The sequence below is a fragment of the Accipiter gentilis genome, chromosome 17 (genome assembly GCF_929443795.1).
Source record: "Accipiter gentilis chromosome 17, bAccGen1.1, whole genome shotgun sequence".
In the NCBI taxonomy this organism is placed as follows: Eukaryota; Metazoa; Chordata; class Aves; order Accipitriformes; family Accipitridae; genus Astur; species Astur gentilis.
The window spans coordinates 28,613,672-28,630,839 of NC_064896.1; the positions used below are offsets into that span (position 1 = coordinate 28,613,672).

Below are 17,168 nucleotides of genomic sequence, written 5' to 3' on the forward strand. Positions count from 1 at the left end.
GGCGGGGGCGGGGGGGGGGGGGGTGTTACGGGGCGGGGGGGGGGCATGGCGCTGGTCACCGTCCGGCGGGCGGCGGGTTCCGCCGGGGGAGCGGTGGTGAGTGCGGGAAGGGAACGGGAACGGGAACGGGAACGGGAACGCCGAGCGGGGGGGGGGACACACACACGGAGGAGGCGGTGCGGATCGGTTCGGCCCGGGGGGGGGGGGGGGGCTGGTTCTCCGGTCGCTCCCGGTGCGGGCTTCTCCCGGTGGGGGGTTACTGGGAGCCCCGTTGCCCCCAGTACACGTTTGGGGGTCTCCTCTGGTCCCGGCTGGGGGTTCCCCCGGTAAGGGGAGGGGGGGGGGGGGGGGCACGTTTGTCCTCAGTTGCTCTCCCAGTCCCCAGTGCTCCCAGTACTATCCCAGTGGCTCCCAGTGCCCCCCCTCCCAGTTACCACTGGGCCTTATCTGGGTGCACAGCCCAGGGCACCCCTGTGAGCACTTCCCCCCCCCCCCGGGCAGCACCCAGCTGGAGGGGGGGGGGGGGGGGCACAGGGATAGGACACCCCCCCTCCAGCATCCCAGCACCGATCCCTAGGGATCTACCTCCCCAGTGGGACCCCCCTCTCCCCAGTGGGACCCCCAAAGGGGCCCTGCCGGTGCCCCATGCTTCTGAGGGGGGGGGCAGGGGGGGTGATTTTGGTGACTTTGGGTGACCTGGCCCACGGTGCCCAGGCGGGACGTGCCGGGGGTGTTTGCCGGGCACCCCAAGTACGGTCCGTACCCCTGGGGTCACGCTCCCCCGGGGGCACTGACCCCCCCCCCCATTTCCCCCCCCCCCCCCGTGCTTTGCAGGAGGAAGATGCACCCAGGCGCAGGCAGCTGCAGCGGCGGTGAGAAGGGGCGCCGAAGCCGCGGGATGGGTGACACTGGGTGCTGGGGTGGGGAGGGGGGACAGCGACCCCCTGGGAGATTCCCCCCTCCCCCCCCCCAAGACCTCCCCCACCTCAGGGGAGCGCTCTGGGGGTACCCCGGCTCCGAAACCTGGGTCCTGCTGCGGGCTGGGCCCCACGGCCCACTCGGGACCCTCCTGCCCCCCCCCCCCCCCCAGGCAGAGCTTCGTCATGGTCAAGGGGGCCGCTCTGCTGCTGCCCGCGGAGGAGGCGCTGGAGGCCGAGCCCCCCCCGGCTGCACCCCCAGACCAGGCGCCGGGGCGGCAGGAGCAGCACCTGCGGCTCATGATGCAGCTTCTCCGGCCCCAGGACGCCGTCCGGCTGGTACGGGCCGGGCACCCCCGGGGTGGTGACGGGGTGGGATGGGATGGGGATGGGGACAGAATGGGGATGGCGTGGGATTGGGATGGGCCAGAATGGGAATAGGGACAGGAAGAGTATGGGAATGGGATGGGATGAGGATGGGGACAGGATGGGGATGGGGTGGGATGGGGATGGGGTTGGGGATGGGGATGGGGTGGGATGAGGATGGGGACAGGGTGAGGATGGGGACAGAATGGGGATGGCGTGGGATTGGGATGGGCCAGAATGGGAATAGGGACAGGAAGAGTATGGGAATGGGATGGGATGAGGATGGGGATATGATAAGATGTGGTGAAGAGAGGATGGGGATGGGAATGGGATATGGATGGGGACAGGATGGGACGGGATGGGATGAGGATGGGGACAGGATGGGACGGGATGGGATTGGGATATGGATGGGGACAGGATGGGACGAGATGGGATGAGGATGAGGACAGGATAGGGATGGGACCGGATGGGATGGGATTGGGATGGGGCAAAATGGGGAGGGGGCAGAATGGGGATGGGATGAGGATGGGGATATGATAGGATGTGATGAGGACAGGATGGGGATGGGATGGGGAAAGGATGGGGATGGGAATGGGATATGGATGGGAACAGGGTGGGAATGGGACAGGATAGGATGGGATGGGATGAGGATGGGATTGGGATTGGGATGGGGCACAACGGGGTTGGGGACAGGATGGGTATGGGAATGGGATATGGACGGAGACAGGATGATGGGATGAGAATGGGGATAGGATGGGGACGGGGAGTGATAGGACGTGATGAGGACAGGATGGGGACAGGACAGGACAGAATGGCACAGGATGAGGCTGAGGATGGAATGGGATGGGATACAGCCCAGCCTGCCCCCTGTGCTTGATGCTTCTCCCCGGGCACTGGCAGCACTGGGGGGGGGGGGCAGATCCCACAGTGCTGCCTCCGGGGGGGCTGGGGGCACCCCTCATGCCCCCCCCCCACCCCCAGGCGGTGCGGCTGGAGTCGGCACGGCCACGGCGCATTCGGTACCTGCTGGTGGTTCGGCCAGAGGAGGTGGGAGCCGAGGGGGAGACGGCGCTGCTGGGTGTGGACTTCGCCCACGAGGGGTGAGCGGGGCGTGGGGGGGGGGCACGGGGGGGGCGGCTGCACCCCCTGACCTCTGCCCGCCCCAGGGCCGCCCGCTGCACCCTGGGCATGGTGCTGCCCCTCTGGAGTGACACCCAGGTCTTCCTCGACGGCGATGGGTAAGGGGTAGGGGGGGGCTTCTGGGAGGGGGGAGGGCTCATAAGGGTGGGGCTCATGGGATTAGGTGGGGCCTGGGGGGGGGTGTGGGGCTGGGGTGCCCACCCCAACCCCCGTGTCTCCTTGTGGTGCCCAGGGGGTTCAGCGTGACGTCGGGGGGGCAGACCCGCATCTTCAAGCCCATCTCTGTCCAGACCATGTGGTGAGCGAACCCCGGGTGTGTGCGTGGGCACGGGGGACGTGGGCACCACCGTGGGCACGGGGGACGTGGGCATCACCACGGTTACGGGGGATATGGGCATGGGGGACGTGGGCACCGCCGTGGTTATGGGGGACGTGGGCACCACCGTGGGCACGGGACATGGGCACTGCCATGGTCATGGAGGATGTGGGTGCCACCATGGGCACGGAGGATGTGGGCACCATCATGGGCATGGGGGAAGCGGGTACCACGGTGGGCACAAGAGATGGGGGTCCCACCATGGCTACGGGGGATGCGAGCACCGCTGTGGGCACGGGGGATGCGGGCACTATCGCGGGCAGGGTTGAAGCGGGCACCACCATGGGCGCAACCGGGACATACGGGCACCACCACGGGCACCCGGGCACAGTCACGAGAACAGGGGCTGTGGGAAGGGTTTGGCCACGGCCCACCCAGCTGCACCCATGGGCTGTGCGCACCCGGGAGAGGGGAGGTAGCACCCACATTCTCGGGGGACGTGGAGAACCAAACCGGTGGGTACGCCGGCACCGCGGTGCCCTGGCGGCGGGGAGGAGACGCGGGCCCGTGCCGGAGCGGCGGGCGGTGCCGGGGCGGTGCGGCGGTGGCAGGTGGCGTGTGGCAGGGCTGTGCTGCAGGAGCTGCACCGCGCCTGCGAGGAGGCGTCCCGCGGCGGGCACATCCCCGGGGGTCCGGCGCTGGCCTGGGCCCGCGGCTACGCGGCGGCGCTCACCTCGGAGCAGAGCTGCCTCAACGAGTGGCTGGCAATGGCCGACCTCGAGTCCGTGCGCCCCGCCTCGCCCCCGCCCCTCCGGTATGCCCCGCCTCCTCCTGCCCCGCCCCGACAGCCTGCTGGCCAATCAGCACTGCTGCTGGGCTGGGGGGGAGGGGAGAAGGCTCAGGGTGGGGTGGGGAGGGTGGGGCTTGCGGTAAAGGGGTGGAGCGATTGGGTGGGGCTGTGAGGGTGGGGCTCTGCTGGGAAGGAGGGGCTTGTGTTGAGGGGTGGGGTCTGGGTTCGGGGTGTGGCTAATGGAGGGGGCGGGATTGTCTGGGTGAGGGGTGGGGCTTAAAGGAACTGGGTGGAGCTTCCCATCGAGGGAGGGTCATGGGGAGGCAGGGCTTGCATTTAGGGAGGGGCTTGGGAGCAGAGGAGGCGGGGTTTGGGCAGGGCGGGGCCTGGGTGGGGCCGTTGACGCGGTGACGCCGGCGCCAGGCCGGCGGCACCGGAGCTGTCGGAGCAGGCGGTGCGGGCGCTGCTGCGGGACGTGATGGCCACCGCCGACCTGGAGAGCGTCACCTCCAAGGAGGTGGGTGCCACCGGGTGGGGGCTTCTGGCGGGGGCAGGCAGGGGCCATCCCTCACCCCATGGCGGTGCCCAGGTGCGGGAGGAGCTGGAGCGGCGCACGGGGCACAGCCTGGCCCAGCACAAGGACTTCATCGACAACGAGATGCTGCTGGTGCTGGCGCAGATGGACCGGCCCTCCCGCGTCTTCCCGCACCTCTACCTGGTGGGCGGCGGGACGGGCAGGGCGGGCGGGCGGGGAGGGCAGGGCCGTCCGCACCCCTCACCGCTGCCACCACGCAGGGCTCCGAGTGGAACGCGGCCAACCTGGAGGAGCTGCAGCAGAACCGGTGAGCGTGGAGTGGCACGGGGGCACCGGGGGTGGCGTGGTGGGGTGGGCACAGGGTCGTCGTGGTGGTGCAGGTATGAGGTCATCATGAGGTGGCCCCGTGGGGGTGGGGGTGGGGTCATCGTGGGACACGTGGCAGGGTGGGTGCAGCAGTGGGGTGGGCACAGGGCACTGTGGGGCACCCCATAGAGCACGGGCAGAGCCCCAACCCTGCGTGCCGGCTGTGCCCCCTGCCCGTGGCACCGCAGGGTCACCCACATCCTGAACGTGGCGCGGGAGATCGACAACTTCTTCCCGGCGCTCTTCACCTACATGAACGTGCGGGTGTACGACGAGGAGACGGCCCAGCTCCTGCCCCACTGGAACGACACCTTCCTCTTCCTCTCCCGCGTCCGGTCAGTGGGGCCAGGGCAGCCCCAGGGCACTGGGGCCATTGAGGGGGGGGGGGGGTGCGGGGCTTGGGGGGCAGGGGCTGGAGCCAGGGGGGATGACGACATGGGTGGGGGTACCCGGGGAGGCGTCTTGATGACCGAGGTGCTGGGGGGCACTGGGAGCCCTGGGAACGCTGGGAGATGAGTAGCCCTGGCGCATGGGCTCCCTGGGGACATGGTGAGCCTTGGGGACACGGGGTCCTTGAGGACGCGGGGAGCCCTGGGGACACGGGGAGCCCTGGGGCGCGGGGAGACGGGGGTGGCTGGGGACGGAGGGGGAGCGCCAAGAGCTGGGTGGCAGCAGGGGTGGGTGCCGCAGGGCCGACGGGGGCCGGGCGCTGGTGCACTGCCGGATGGGGCTGAGCCGCTCGGCGGCCACGGTGTTGGCCTACGCCATGAAGGAGTTCGGGTGGACCTTGGAGCGGGCGCTGCGGCACGTCCGGCACTGCCGCCCCGGCGTCCTGCCCAACCCCGGCTTCATGCGCCAGCTCGACTTCTACCAGGGCATCCTGCACGCCAGGTGGGTGGGGCGGGACACACCCTGTGGATGGGGCGGGTGGGGCCTGGTGTGACCACGCCCCTTCGGACAGAAGAGGGAGGGGCCTGTCGTGACCGGCCGAAGACAGGGTTCTGCTTTGACCATGACCTCTTGGGCGGTGTGGGTGGGGCCTGTCACGGCCACGCCCCCTCTCGGGTCGGGTGGGTGGGGCTTCTTATGGCCACGCCCCGACGGGCAGGGTAGCCTTCGGTGCGGCCGCCCTTTGCCGCGCTGGAGGCGGAGCCTATGGGAGCCCCGCCCCTCCTCCTCGGCGGAGGGGCGTGGCTCCGCGCGTGGGGCGGGGCCAGCCGCTGACGGCAGGTGTACGGCAGCCGGCACAGCAGCCTGTGGGAACCCAAGGCGGCGGCGGAGCGGGCGGCCCAGCCCGAGGAGGGCCCAGAAACCCCCCCGGGGGGCGAGGGTGGCCGCTCGCCGCTCTCCTCCCCACCACCCCCGGAGGAGGCGAGCAGCCCGGGGTTGCTGGGATCCTCCCGGCGCCCCCGTATCTCCCTCTGCGCCGTCATGCGGAGCATCAGCCTGCTGGACTCCCCCGAGCCCCCCGAGCTGCCGGGGGAGCCCCTCGCCGGGGAGGTGAGCGCGGGACGGGGGAGTACAGGGGGTGGGGGGACACCGCAGCTCTGGCTGACCCCCTCCCCTTGTGTCCCCGTCCCCCCTCCCGCAGGTGTTTGCGGCCGCGGAGGCACCGGGGGGGCCCCCCCCGGGGGTCCGGCCCTCCTCCCGGCCCCGCCGTGTGGTGCGCCAGGCCAGCCTGGACGGTGGCCCCGCCCCCACCTGCGACCACGCCCCCGAGGGCGGCCACTTCCCACCTGCCGCCAGTTGTGACCACGCCCCTACCCACCCCTCTGCCCCCTAAGCGGGGGCGGGGCATGGGGCAGAGCGCACACACACCCGCCACCATGGCACGGGGGAAGGGGTGGAGCCTAGAGCTACTGGAGGCGTGGCCAGGGAAGCGGCACGCCCCCTCCCCTCACACACAGACACTGCCTGCACTTGGGGGGGGGAGGGAGGCGGCCCTGCCTCATTCCCCCCCTCCCACGCACAGGGCCCCGCTGCTACTCCTCACTGAGAATAAAGAGTGGAAATGGCTGCCCGTGGCGTGGGTCCTGCCCGGGGAGGGTGGCTTTGTGGGCGGTGGGGACGAGCGTGGGGCCTCCTGCGAGGCCTTCCTTGCCATCAGTAGGGACCAGAGTGAACAAGTAGGCTTGTAGGACTTCTCCCAGGGTGCGGGAGGAGGCGGGGATGGAGGTAACCTCCTGCCCCCGGGGGTACCGGCACGCCGCGGTCCGCCCTGCCGCCGCGCATCGCCGGACACGGGGAACCGGCAGCTCGGGGAGGACGAAGTTCAGGCGCCATCTTGTGCGGCGACCGAGAGGGGAGCGCGCATGCGCCGTGGGGGCTGGGAACTACAGCCCCCGGCATCCTCTGCGCGGCGACGGCGGGCTTTGCGCATGCGTGCAGGGCCCTCCTTCCTGGTTGCTATGGGAACCGGGTGCAGGCCCAGCGGCCTAGGCCTCGCCCCGGGGCCGGGACCGGGGCAGGCCCGAGTACCGGCAGCGAAGGAGCGAAGCCGGGTAGGGAGCCGGCAGCCCGCTGTAGCCGTAGCGGCGGGTCAGGTCGGGCGCTGGGGAGGCGGCAGGGAGACCCCCGCCATGGTGCACCCCCGGATCATACATAGCGGCCGCTTCACGGTGTCGGAGCCGCACGCCGAGGCGGGAGCAGGGCTCGGGCAGCAGGAGGAGGCCGGGGTAGCTGCCCGGTGCTGATCAGCCTGACACCCGGGAGGGCAGAGCTGGCCCAGGCCGGGAGGGCAGGCGTGTCAGCAAAGCTGTGGATCAAGGATCCTCCTGAGGCTGGAAGAGCCAACGCAGAGCCCCACATGGAGCTAGAAGGTCACACATCACCTCAGACTGTGAGGGCCTCTGTTGAGGAAAGGTGTCCTGACTGGGGACTGTTCTGAGCCTCTTGCTCTCCCATCTGCTCAGGCTGTTGCTCTGGTGCAGGGGGAGACCCATCCCAAAGTCCTCCCAATGCCGCAGCCCTGGGGCACCCACAAGGTTCGGACGCCACACCTAGAGAGCTGCTGGACTATAGCCAGAACCCTCGCTGGCTTGCTGCCCACCAGGAAAGACATGACTTGAGCAACAGCCTTGCACAGCACCCCAACCTTTGATTTGCTCTGTCACGTCTCACTGCTGCTGCTGTGGAAGGGGCAGTGCAGGGCACTCGCGGCAGAGGAGCTGGGCATGGCAACAACCTGGGCCCCAGAGCTGGGGGGGCAAAGTGCTGCCAGTTTCTTCAGACACCACCACCCCCCCTTCTTAGTGGGGGGACATGGGATAGAAGGCAGATAAGGGCCATGGGGTGGAGCAAGGGGCCACAGCGCTGCTGTGGGGTGTGCAGGGCACCCTGCCTGTGTTTTTGAAGATAAGACAGATCCTGTTTCTTCTTGAAGTCTTCCCTCACTTTGCTGTAGCTTGAGGTCTTCTTGATTACTACCCACATGCCTTTGGGTGCTCTTTGAGTGGGTTTTATCATCTCCCTCTCCCAATCCTCTGCCACCACAAGAAGCCTGGAAACCTCCCTTGTTCTCCCCATCACGAACCTGGGTCCTGGCCTCCAGCATGCTGTGTCCCAGCAGATTTTGTGACAGTCACTGCCAGACAGGCCAGGAGGGCGTCATCAGTGCAGAGCAGCTCTGCAAGCCCCCACCCCTCTGGCACGTGCCCAAGGACAGAAGGAGTTTGGCCATGGGTGCAGCGGGACCATGGCATGAAACTGGACGCAGGGGAGGGGTGGGTTATGGCAGAAAAAGCAGGGTGAGGTCCAGAGAGCCCCCCTTGGAGGACTCCCCCACCAGCTGCGTCCCTCCTCCTGGCCCTGGGACCCTGCTGGGTGTGACGCTGGGCTGGTTGGGTGCAGGATGCTTGTCTCTTGGTGGGGGGGTCCGCACCCACACCTAAATACCTCTGCTCTGTTCCTGGCAGACGAATCATGTCCCCCAAGTGGAAGATGTTCAGGGGCCTGAAGCTCCTACAGCAGGACGAGATCCAGCGGAACAACTCAATCTGGAGGGCTTGGTACCTGCAGTGTGAGTGGGCCCCGGGGCTGTGGGTGCCCCCCCCACCCCATCCCACGCTGTCCCACCTGCCCTCACCCCCCAGGACATGGCCTGGGTTACTGCCGAGTCCAGCTCTCCACTGCTCGATTGCTGGCTTGGGAATATAACCGATTCATTTTATTGATTAAGCAACATAGAGAGCTAATAAATTAAGTAATCAATAACCTAAATAATTAACAAACACATCATATTATTAATTTATGATTAAATGATTCTGCACATAGCAAAGCTACTAATTATGGCTCTTAATCTTGTGAATCCCACAGGACTGTTGTTGAGTGACAGCTCTATCACTCTTCCCTCCCCACTGCCTGGGGGGGAAAGTCCCATCAGAGTCCCAATGGCCTGGGGGGGGCCGTGCCCTGCCACACCTGGCTCTGCAGGTCACCAGCACTACAGTCCACAGTCATCTGCACCCCTAATCAGAACATCCCCCCTGTGCTTACCTTTACCTGATTTTATACCTTTTTCTCAAATTTTTCCATTTCTGGGCCCTTTTTGCTACCCTTCCTTCTTCCTTTCTCCACCCAAATAGCCTGCTCCTAATTACTTTTTCTACATGGGTCCCAGTTTTGTTTCATCCATATCCAAATTTGATGGTTTTGCTATTACTACCTAAGTAACCTCAGCTTTATATGGGATTCCTGGTGTGGTTACCTAGGAATGGGTGGCTTTGCTAGCGTCCACCCATCCCTTTTCTCCCGAGCTCCACATTAGTGCCCACCGGGGTGGCATAGCCCAGGCGTGGGAGAGAACAGCGAAATCATCCCTCTTCCCTTCTCCCCACAGATGTGGAGGAGACGAGGAATCCCGCCTGCAACTTCGTGACGCTGCTGGAGGCCAGGGACAGGCAGGAACACTGTGGTCTGTGAGGTGAGCCCCCACAGCCCTCCCCAGTCCACGACAGGACTGCACCTCCCGTGGGGTGCTGTGGCATGTCACGCCGAGGGACTCTGCACGGGACAGGACAGTGCCTCGTGGGGCTTGTGGTCTGGGCCTGGGGGCCACAGGCACTAAGCCCACCGCCCCCTCGGCAGCACTGCGGGTGGGCAGCAGTGCCCACCAGACACTCGCGGTGATGGGTGTCCATGTGCTGCAGGTGGCGACGGTGGAGGGCAAGTACTTGGAAGGACCTCATCCAGGCTGTCACCTGGGAGTACCACAAGTGGAGGATGTACTCGTGCACGCAGGTAAGGACACATGTGGGCACGGGGGCTCCTGACTCCCCTGCTGCCCCCCTCCGACCCCCACCCACGGTCCCAATATGCCCCCACCCAGACTGACCGATGATGGCATGCGCCAGCCAAGCCTCTGCCAGCCCAGAAACACCTTTGTCCCTGGCTCTCCAGTCCCATTGGCTGTCACCATCCCCTCTCCCTCCTTCATGTTATCCCGGGGTATAGGCAGCCCTGGTCAGGGAGGGGGCAGATGGCACTACCCTCTCTGTGCCAGCCTTGCGATCAGCCAGATGGGCAGCAACTCGCGTCGTGGCTCCTCTTTGATTTTTTCCAGGTGCGGAAGATGAAGGACAAACCAGCAGCGTTGCCCTCTTGGGTACAAGCGCCCTGTCTACACCCATGCTCTCTGTCCGAAGGGCTCCCCTCTCCCAGCTTGGCCAGTCCCACTGGGAGTCCTAGCAGCACTGGCTTCTAGATCTGGGCTCACCAGCATCTCTCACCCTTTCTGTGCCTGGCAAGGGGTGCCCGGTGCCCAGCAGGGTCTGGTGGCCAGTGGCAAGTTGGAGGGCAGCTTCCCCATGGAGCTCAACCCCCTGCACGACCTGGAAAGGCTGATCTTAGACCTGGCCAACACCATCTTCTACAGCTGCAACCCCTATGGGGGGGCTCAACCTGTGCAGCCCGGGTGCACGGGGCCGTGCCATCCCCTCTGCCCACGGGGCACGACGGCGATGCCCACGCCGCCCGACCGACTCCCTGCCACCCTGCAGCTCACCAGGGCAACGCGGATGTGATCCAGCCCACCCTTGGCCAGCTGCATCCCAACTTTGGTGAGGATTTCATGGATGCCCTGCACTCGCCCTGTGGTGAGTGGTGCTGGGGACAGCCCGTGGCCCCTCTCCTCTCCCCTCAGCCTGCTGTGGGGCATCCCTTGTCCCTTCTTGTGTCCCCTCTCTGCCACACTTGCTGGGGGGTGCCAGCCTAAAAGAGGAGCCACTGGGGGCCGAGGAGGTGCTGCCACTTGCCCTCCCCCTGGAGCTGGAGCCCCCTGTCCCGCTGGGGGGGCAGCAGACCTTCCTGCCCCTCTTCCCCACCTCCCCGCTGTGGGTGAGCCCCCCTGCCTGCCCCCCAGGCCCTGCATCTCCCACCCCATCTTGCCCTTGTGTTCTCCATCGTCACTGCCAAGACCCCAGGACCTTCACTGTGCCAGCCCCAGTGCCCCCACCCAAGGGGGCCACCCACTCACTGCAGCTTATCGCCCCGACCCCACATGCCACCCTCCCACCTGTGTCCCCTGCTGCTGCCATGCACGTCCCACTAGGTTGGTGTCCATGGGGCACGGGGTGGGGGGGGCACCCCCAGGGACGGGGACGTGCTGACAGCTGTGCCCCCAGGTCTGGCAGCACTGCCTGTCATGCCTGCCAGGAACCGCCCCCCCCGAGTGATTTCTCCTTCTGCCTGCCGGTGAAGGCAGGGCTCAGCACCCTGCCTGGGCACCATCCTGCCCACCCCATCTCTCCCATTCCAGGGCTGTGGCACCCCAGACCCCACGCCGGGTGTTCTGCTGATGAAGAAGAGTTCCCATCCCCACTCTGGCTCATTCCCCAGGGGCACCGGTATGTGGGGGCAGGCACGGGCTGGGGCAGGGAGGGGAGATGGGCCATGGTGGCCTCCCCATGGCACTCAGATCCTTCTTTCCCACCCCAGACATGAAGCCAGCAGTGTGCCTGATGTACAGCCTCCCCAGCACCAAGGTACAGCCGGCGATGCCCGGGCAGCCCTGGTCACCACTGATGGTTCCCTGTGGGCCTCCAGACCATCTGCCACCCCCCACCCCCCCCCGCCCACCGCTAACCGTGCCCACTGCATGCAAGTCAGCTCCAGAGCAAGGGGGATCTGTGAGGCAGAGGGCATTTTGCGGGGGCACCGTGGGGTGGCACAGACCCCTGGCGCTCCCAGGGCTGGCATTAAACACTGTGTGACTGGACAACCCGCCTGGCTCTCTCGGGGTGGGGGGGGGTACAGGCCCCTGCCCTCCCCCAGTACCCTATGGAGGGGCTTCAATGCCCCCACCCCAGCTGCCCCCCAGACAGCACGCGGCAGCCCCCCTCCTTCACTCACACCAGCCTTTAATCCGCCCGGTGCCCCGGAGCTGCGGCACGGCTGCGGACAGGCCTGGGGTGGGGTGGGGGGGGTGCAGTGGGCACGTCGTGTGTGTCCCCCCGATCCTCCCTCCGGCGTGGGGCGCAGCGGCTCAGAGCCCGTACTCGTGCCAGAGGCTGTGGGGGACAGTGGGGTGTCAGTGGGTGTCTTGTGCCCCCACACCCCCCTGCTTCTCAGTGGCAGGAAAGATACCCCCATACCGGCAGGGTGGGGGGCACCGAGATGGGGTGCCCGGTGTGTCCCCCCCATCCCACACTCACCTGTAGATGACGGCAGGGTTGTCCCAGTGTTCCAGGAGGGCGTCACGAACGGGGCCCGGGGGGCTCAGCCCCAGCGCCTGCGCCCGCTCCCACCGCTGCAGGCGGGTGATACCTGCGGGGGGGGGGGGTGAGGGTCAGCGGGGCTGGGGAGAGGGGTCCGGGGGGAGGCGGCCAAGCCTCGGGGGGGTCTTACCGGTGCAGGGTCCGTACTCCCAGGCGAGGTCGAAGCGCCTGAGCATCTCCAGGAGAGCTTGGTCCGGGGGGGACGGCGGGGGCTCCTCGGCGGGCGGGGGGGCACAGGGCCGGGCCCGGGGACGGTCCCTGCCCTTCACCCCGCCCGGGATTCGTCCCGGTCGTCTCCGCCGCCGCGGGAAGGAGTCGGTGATGCGCCGGGGCTGCTCCATGGCCCTGCGGGAGAGCGCGGCGGGGGCGGAGGCGGGGGGGTCCCGCTCCTGCCCGTGGCTGCCGGGAACCGAGTGTGTCGGCCTGTCCGTCCGCTCCGCCCCTGCCGCTCCCCGGGCGGAAGCGGCGGGGCCCGGCCGCTGTCACCCCCTCCCGGTGGTGCCCGTCACCCCCGGGCACTGTCACCCCCTCCCGGTGGTCCCCGCCACCCCCGGGCACTGTCACTTCATTCCCGGTGGTCCCCGCCACCCCCGGGCACTGTCACCCCCTCCCGGTGGTCCCCGTCACCCCCGGGCACTGTCACTTCATTCCCGGTGGTCCCCGCCACCCCCGGCCACTGTCACCCCCTCCCGGTGGTCCCCGTCACCCCCGGGCACTGTCACTTCATTCCCGGTGGTCCCCGCCACCCCCGGGCACTGTCACCCCCTCCCGGTGGTCCCCATCACCCCCCCGGCACTGTCACCCCGTTCCCGGTGGTCCCCGCCACCCCCCGGCACTGTCACCCCCTCCCGGTGGTCCCTGTCACCGTCGGGACACTGTCACCCCATTCTCAGCAGTCCCTGTCACCCCCCGGCACTGTCACCTTGTTCCCGGTGGTCCCCGTCACCCCCCAGCACTGTCACCCCCTCCCGGTGGTCCCCGTCACCCTCGGGACACTGTCACCCCGTTCCCAGTGGTCCTCGTCACCCCCAGGCACTGTCATCCCCCCCTCCCAGTGGTCCCCATCACCCTGGACACTGTCACCCCTCCGGCTGTCCCCATCACCCCCCCCGAGCCGTGACTCACACCGTGCAGCCGTCACCCTCCGACCCACGCTCCGGCTGTGGCCCCCCTCCCCAGAAAGCACAGCCGGTGACCCACAGGCGCTCTGCCTGTCCGTCCACACCCCCAGCCATGGTGACACCATCCCGGGGACACCCCCCCCCCCCCCCCCCCCCCCAGCAGGTGCCACTGGCATAGATTTGCCTGAAGCTTTTCAGCCCTCCCTGGGGGGGGCCAAGAATAGCTGAGGCAGGGCTGCGGTGCGTGTCCCGGCACAGAGGGACAGGGTGACTCCCCGGGGACGGTGACACCCCACCGCCCGAGCCACCAAACCGGATCACAGCTGTAACGGCCGGTGCAGAGCCAGGTGCGAGAAAACCGGTGCCGGAGGCAGACACAACCCTATAGCAGCCATCAGAGAGTCTACACTGCTTTTTGTTTTCTTTTTGTTTTCTTCCTTGCCCCCACAGCCTGGGGGATTTCCTTGCCCCACAGCAGGGGGGGTGAGCGGGGAGGGGGACAACAACTCAGGGTCCGGCCCTGCCCAGGCTGGGGTTGTGCAGGACGAAGTGGCACAGCCCCGGCAGTCGTTGGTGGCCCAGCTCCTCCTGCAGCCGCTGCATGGGCAGGTTGCCCGTGGCCGTGTGCCCAAAAGTGGGGAAGCCACGGGCTTGCGCCCGACGGGCGGCGAGGACCATCGCCGCCTGCATGTGGCCACGGCGGCGATGGGTGGGTAGGGTGTAGCCGTGGGCCCCCGTCCCAAAGGGGTCGGTCAGGACCCAGCAGACGGGCTGCCCGGTCCCATCCTGCAGGCAGATGCTGGGAAAGCGACTCAGCACCTCCGCCAAGTACCGCCGGCTGCGCGCGTTGCCCCCGTACGTCCACGTCTCGTTCAGCAGATCCACGTGCGCCGGGCTCACCGAACCCACCCGTATGTCAGGGTCCAGCCTGCGGCGAGGGTCAGCCGGCGGCGGGGGTTGGAGGGGGTTGCCCGCGCCAGACCGGGGTTGGGGGGACGACGACGACGGACGGGGACTCACCGGGGTTCGGGCATGGTGCTGGGGTCAGGGTGCATGTAGGTGTAGTAATCGGAGATCTCCAGCTCGATCCCCTTGGTCCCCGCGATGGCCTGTGACACCGTGGCCACCCCCTCCTGCAGCCCTGGGGACGGTGCTGTCAGGTCCCGGCACCCCCATTCCTGTCCCCGACCTCCCCTCTTTCTGACGCCAGCACGCCGGCTGTGCCCTCCCCAGTGTCCCCAGGGGCTACCCGCAACCCCCGTCTCTATCCCCAGTAGCTCAATCCCTGCCCCCAGTGTGCCCAGCACCCCAATTCCTGCCCCCCAGCACCCCCCAAGTCCAGCCACGATGCTCCCCAGTGCCCCCTGCTAAACCTCAACCCTGCCCCCCAGTGCCCCCCAGCACCCCAAGTCCAGCCCCAATACTTCCCAGTGACAGCACCCATCAAACCGCTACCCCTGGTGCCCACCCCAGCGCACCAAGTCATGCCCCCCAGCACCCAAATGCCTGCCCCCAGTGTCCCCCAGCACCTCCAATTCCTTCCACCAGTACCTCCCAATCCCTTCAGTTCCTTATCCCTATATCACCAGTGATTCTCCCCAGTGTCCCACCCTCCCAGTGCTGCCCAGTACCCCTGATTCCCACCCACCACCACTCCCGCAGCGTTGCCCAGCATCTCCCTGATGCCACCCACCCCCCCCCCAGGACCCCCCAAGTCCCCAGGCCACCAAAGATGTGGAAGGCGGTGTCCCAGCGCAGGCAGCCGGGGGTCTCCAGCAGCGCCCGGTAGGCACCCACATCCCGGTAGAAAGCCCCGTGCATGTTCCTGTAGCAGTCATCCACTGGCATCTGCGAGGCACCCACGGGTGCTCTGAGCCCACCCGGCACGTGCCGAGGGCACCGTACCCACCCCGTGACCCTCCCCACCCACGGTCACAGCCCCACATCGCCACCGGCCACCTCTCCGCTCTGCCGCGCCAGCACGGCGCCGAAATCGGGCCACGAGTCCACCACGACCTCGAACTTCCCCGGGTTCCCCCGGTTTATGTTCATCACCGCCCCGTAGACCTGCGGGTAAAAGGGTCACAGGTGTTGGGGGGGGGGGTCTGGGGGAAGATTTTGGGGTTCCCCGGGGGTCCCCGAGCTGCCACAGCCTGGGCGCACCCCACGGCCCCCTGCCCTGGCCGGAGAAGCCGCCCATCTCCCCCATAGGGCTGGGGGGGGTGAAGGCAGAAGGGGGCGGTGCTTAAAGGCAGGCTGCCCATAAGTGGGTGGGGCTAGGTGGGAGTGGGCGTGGTCGGAGTAGGGAGGGGCAGGCAGGATGCTTGGGATTGGCTGCGTGGCACACTGCCTGGGTTGGGATTGGGTAGCTTGTATGGGGTGCGGTGGGAGGGGATTGGCTGGCTTGTGGGGGGGGGGTGTCTGGAAGGGGATTGGCTGGCTCCAAAACAAGCTGGGCTGGGATTGGCTGGGGCAAAGTCCAACCGGGCTGGGATAGGTGGGCTTGGAGCCAGCCCCAAGGGTGGGGTGTTACCCGGGGGGGGGCAGCCTGAGCTGGACTTGGGACACCCCGGGGGCGGCAGGTGGGGGGACGGGGTGACACTGGGGTCCCTGTGACAGCACAGGGCAGGGTGACACCGGGGTCCCCATCGTGTCAAGGGGAAGAGGGTGACACAGGGATCCCCATCATGGCACAGGGGAAGGGGTGACACTGGGGTCCCCATCGTGTCAAGCGGAAGGGGTGACAGCAGGGTCCCCATCATGGCATGGGGCAGGGTGACACCAGGGTCCCCATCGTGTCAAGGGGAAGAGGGTGACACAGGGATCCCCATCATGGCACAGGGGAAGAGGTGACACTGGGGTCCCCATCGTGTCAAGCGGAAGGGGTGACAGCAGGGTCCCCATCATGGCACGGGGCAGGGTGACACCAGGGTCCCCATCGTGTCAAGGGGAAGAGGGTGACACAGGGATCCCCATCATGGCACAGGGGAAGGGGTGACAGCGGGGTCCCTATCACGGCACAGGGCAGGGTGACAGCAGGGTCCCCATTGTGTCAAGGGGAAGGGGGTGACACCGGGTTCCCCATCACGGCACAGGGGAAGGGGTGACACCGGGGTCCCCATCACGGCACAGGGCAGGGTGACACAGGGATCCCCATCACGGCACAGGGGAAGGGGTGACACCGGGGTCCCCATCGTGTCAAGCGGAAGGGGTGACCGCAGGGTCCCCATCATGGCACAGGGCAGGGTGACAGCAGGGTCCCCATTGTGTCAAGGGGAAGGGGGTGACACCGGGTTCCCCATCACGGCGCAGGGGAAGGGGTGACACCGGGGTCCCCATCACGGCACAGGGCAGGGTGACACAGGGATCCCCACCATGGCACAGGGGAAGGGGTGACACCGGGGTCCCCATCGTGTCAAGCAGAAGGGGTGACCGCAGGGTCCCCATCATGGCACAGGGCAGGGTGACAGTGGGGTCCCCATCGTATCAAGGGGAAGAGGTGACACTGGGGTCCCCATCATGGCACAGCGCAGGGGTGACAGCGGGGTCCCCGTTACCGGCAGGGTGAGGGGCAGGCTCCTCCGCAGGGCCCCCTCCAGGCGCTGCAGGTGGGCCGGGCACGTCAGGAGCAGCATGGTCCTGCCGAGAGACCCTCCAATAAGAGGGGCACAGGACCCCCGGGTGGGGACCCCATCGCTGTCCCCGTCCCCAGCGGCGCCCAGCCCCAGCACTCACCCGCAGGAGTCCTGGGGTCGCGGGGCGTCTGGCAACCGTGGGGTGGGGGATGACAACCAGCAGGTCCCCGCTTCTGTGGGGCAGACGGTGACACCGGTGGGTCCCAGGGCCACCACCAGCCGTCACGGGCCAGTGAGTGTCCCCTGCCCGGGGTGGGGTGGGGGGGGTGG

General features: G+C 67.7%; 4 protein-coding genes across 5 annotated transcripts in view; 2 read left to right on the forward strand and 2 right to left on the reverse strand.

Moving 5' to 3' along the window:
• The first annotated feature begins 34 nt into the window (after positions 1-34).
• Positions 35-10,231, forward strand: SSH3 (slingshot protein phosphatase 3). 2 transcript variants are annotated; one of them, XM_049821240.1, is made up of 14 exons: positions 35-96; positions 835-872; positions 1,091-1,256; positions 2,265-2,383; positions 2,450-2,521; positions 2,656-2,721; positions 3,365-3,553; positions 3,953-4,046; positions 4,119-4,247; positions 4,325-4,371; positions 4,619-4,765; positions 5,121-5,321; positions 5,672-5,930; positions 6,022-7,993. In XM_049821240.1, the coding sequence occupies exons 1-14, from the start codon at positions 46-48 to the stop codon at positions 6,211-6,213; spliced, it is 1,770 nt and encodes a 589-aa protein (XP_049677197.1). In that variant the 5' UTR covers positions 35-45; the 3' UTR covers positions 6,214-7,993. The 2 variants fall into 2 exon arrangements, with proteins under 2 accessions (XP_049677197.1, XP_049677198.1); XM_049821241.1 differs by lacking the exons at positions 35-96; positions 835-872; positions 1,091-1,256; ... (4 more) ...; positions 5,672-5,930; positions 6,022-7,993 and adding exons at positions 8,345-8,448; positions 9,268-9,351; positions 9,578-9,668; positions 9,991-10,231 and having other exon boundaries at positions 2,729-3,553.
• Positions 6,697-17,168, forward strand: part of CARNS1 (carnosine synthase 1) — a 46,661-nt gene continuing 36,189 nt past the window's right edge. The window contains exon 1 of the mRNA XM_049821234.1: positions 6,697-6,700. The gene's annotated coding sequence lies outside the window, so the exon portion shown is untranslated. The remainder of the gene's footprint in view (positions 6,701-17,168) is intronic.
• Positions 11,766-12,583, reverse strand: POLD4 (DNA polymerase delta 4, accessory subunit). The gene is made up of 3 exons (XM_049821255.1): positions 12,273-12,583; positions 12,080-12,191; positions 11,766-11,935 (listed from the first exon to the last, which is right to left on the reverse strand). The coding sequence occupies exons 1-3, from the start codon at positions 12,481-12,483 to the stop codon at positions 11,911-11,913; spliced, it is 348 nt and encodes a 115-aa protein (XP_049677212.1). The 5' UTR covers positions 12,484-12,583; the 3' UTR covers positions 11,766-11,910.
• On the reverse strand, positions 13,766-16,898 carry GLYATL3 (glycine-N-acyltransferase like 3). Its single transcript, XM_049821248.1, has 5 exons — positions 16,821-16,898; positions 15,223-15,330; positions 14,991-15,111; positions 14,284-14,404; positions 13,766-14,191 (listed from the first exon to the last, which is right to left on the reverse strand). Exons 1-5 carry the CDS (start codon positions 16,896-16,898, stop codon positions 13,771-13,773), a joined length of 849 nt encoding a protein of 282 aa, XP_049677205.1. The 3' UTR covers positions 13,766-13,770.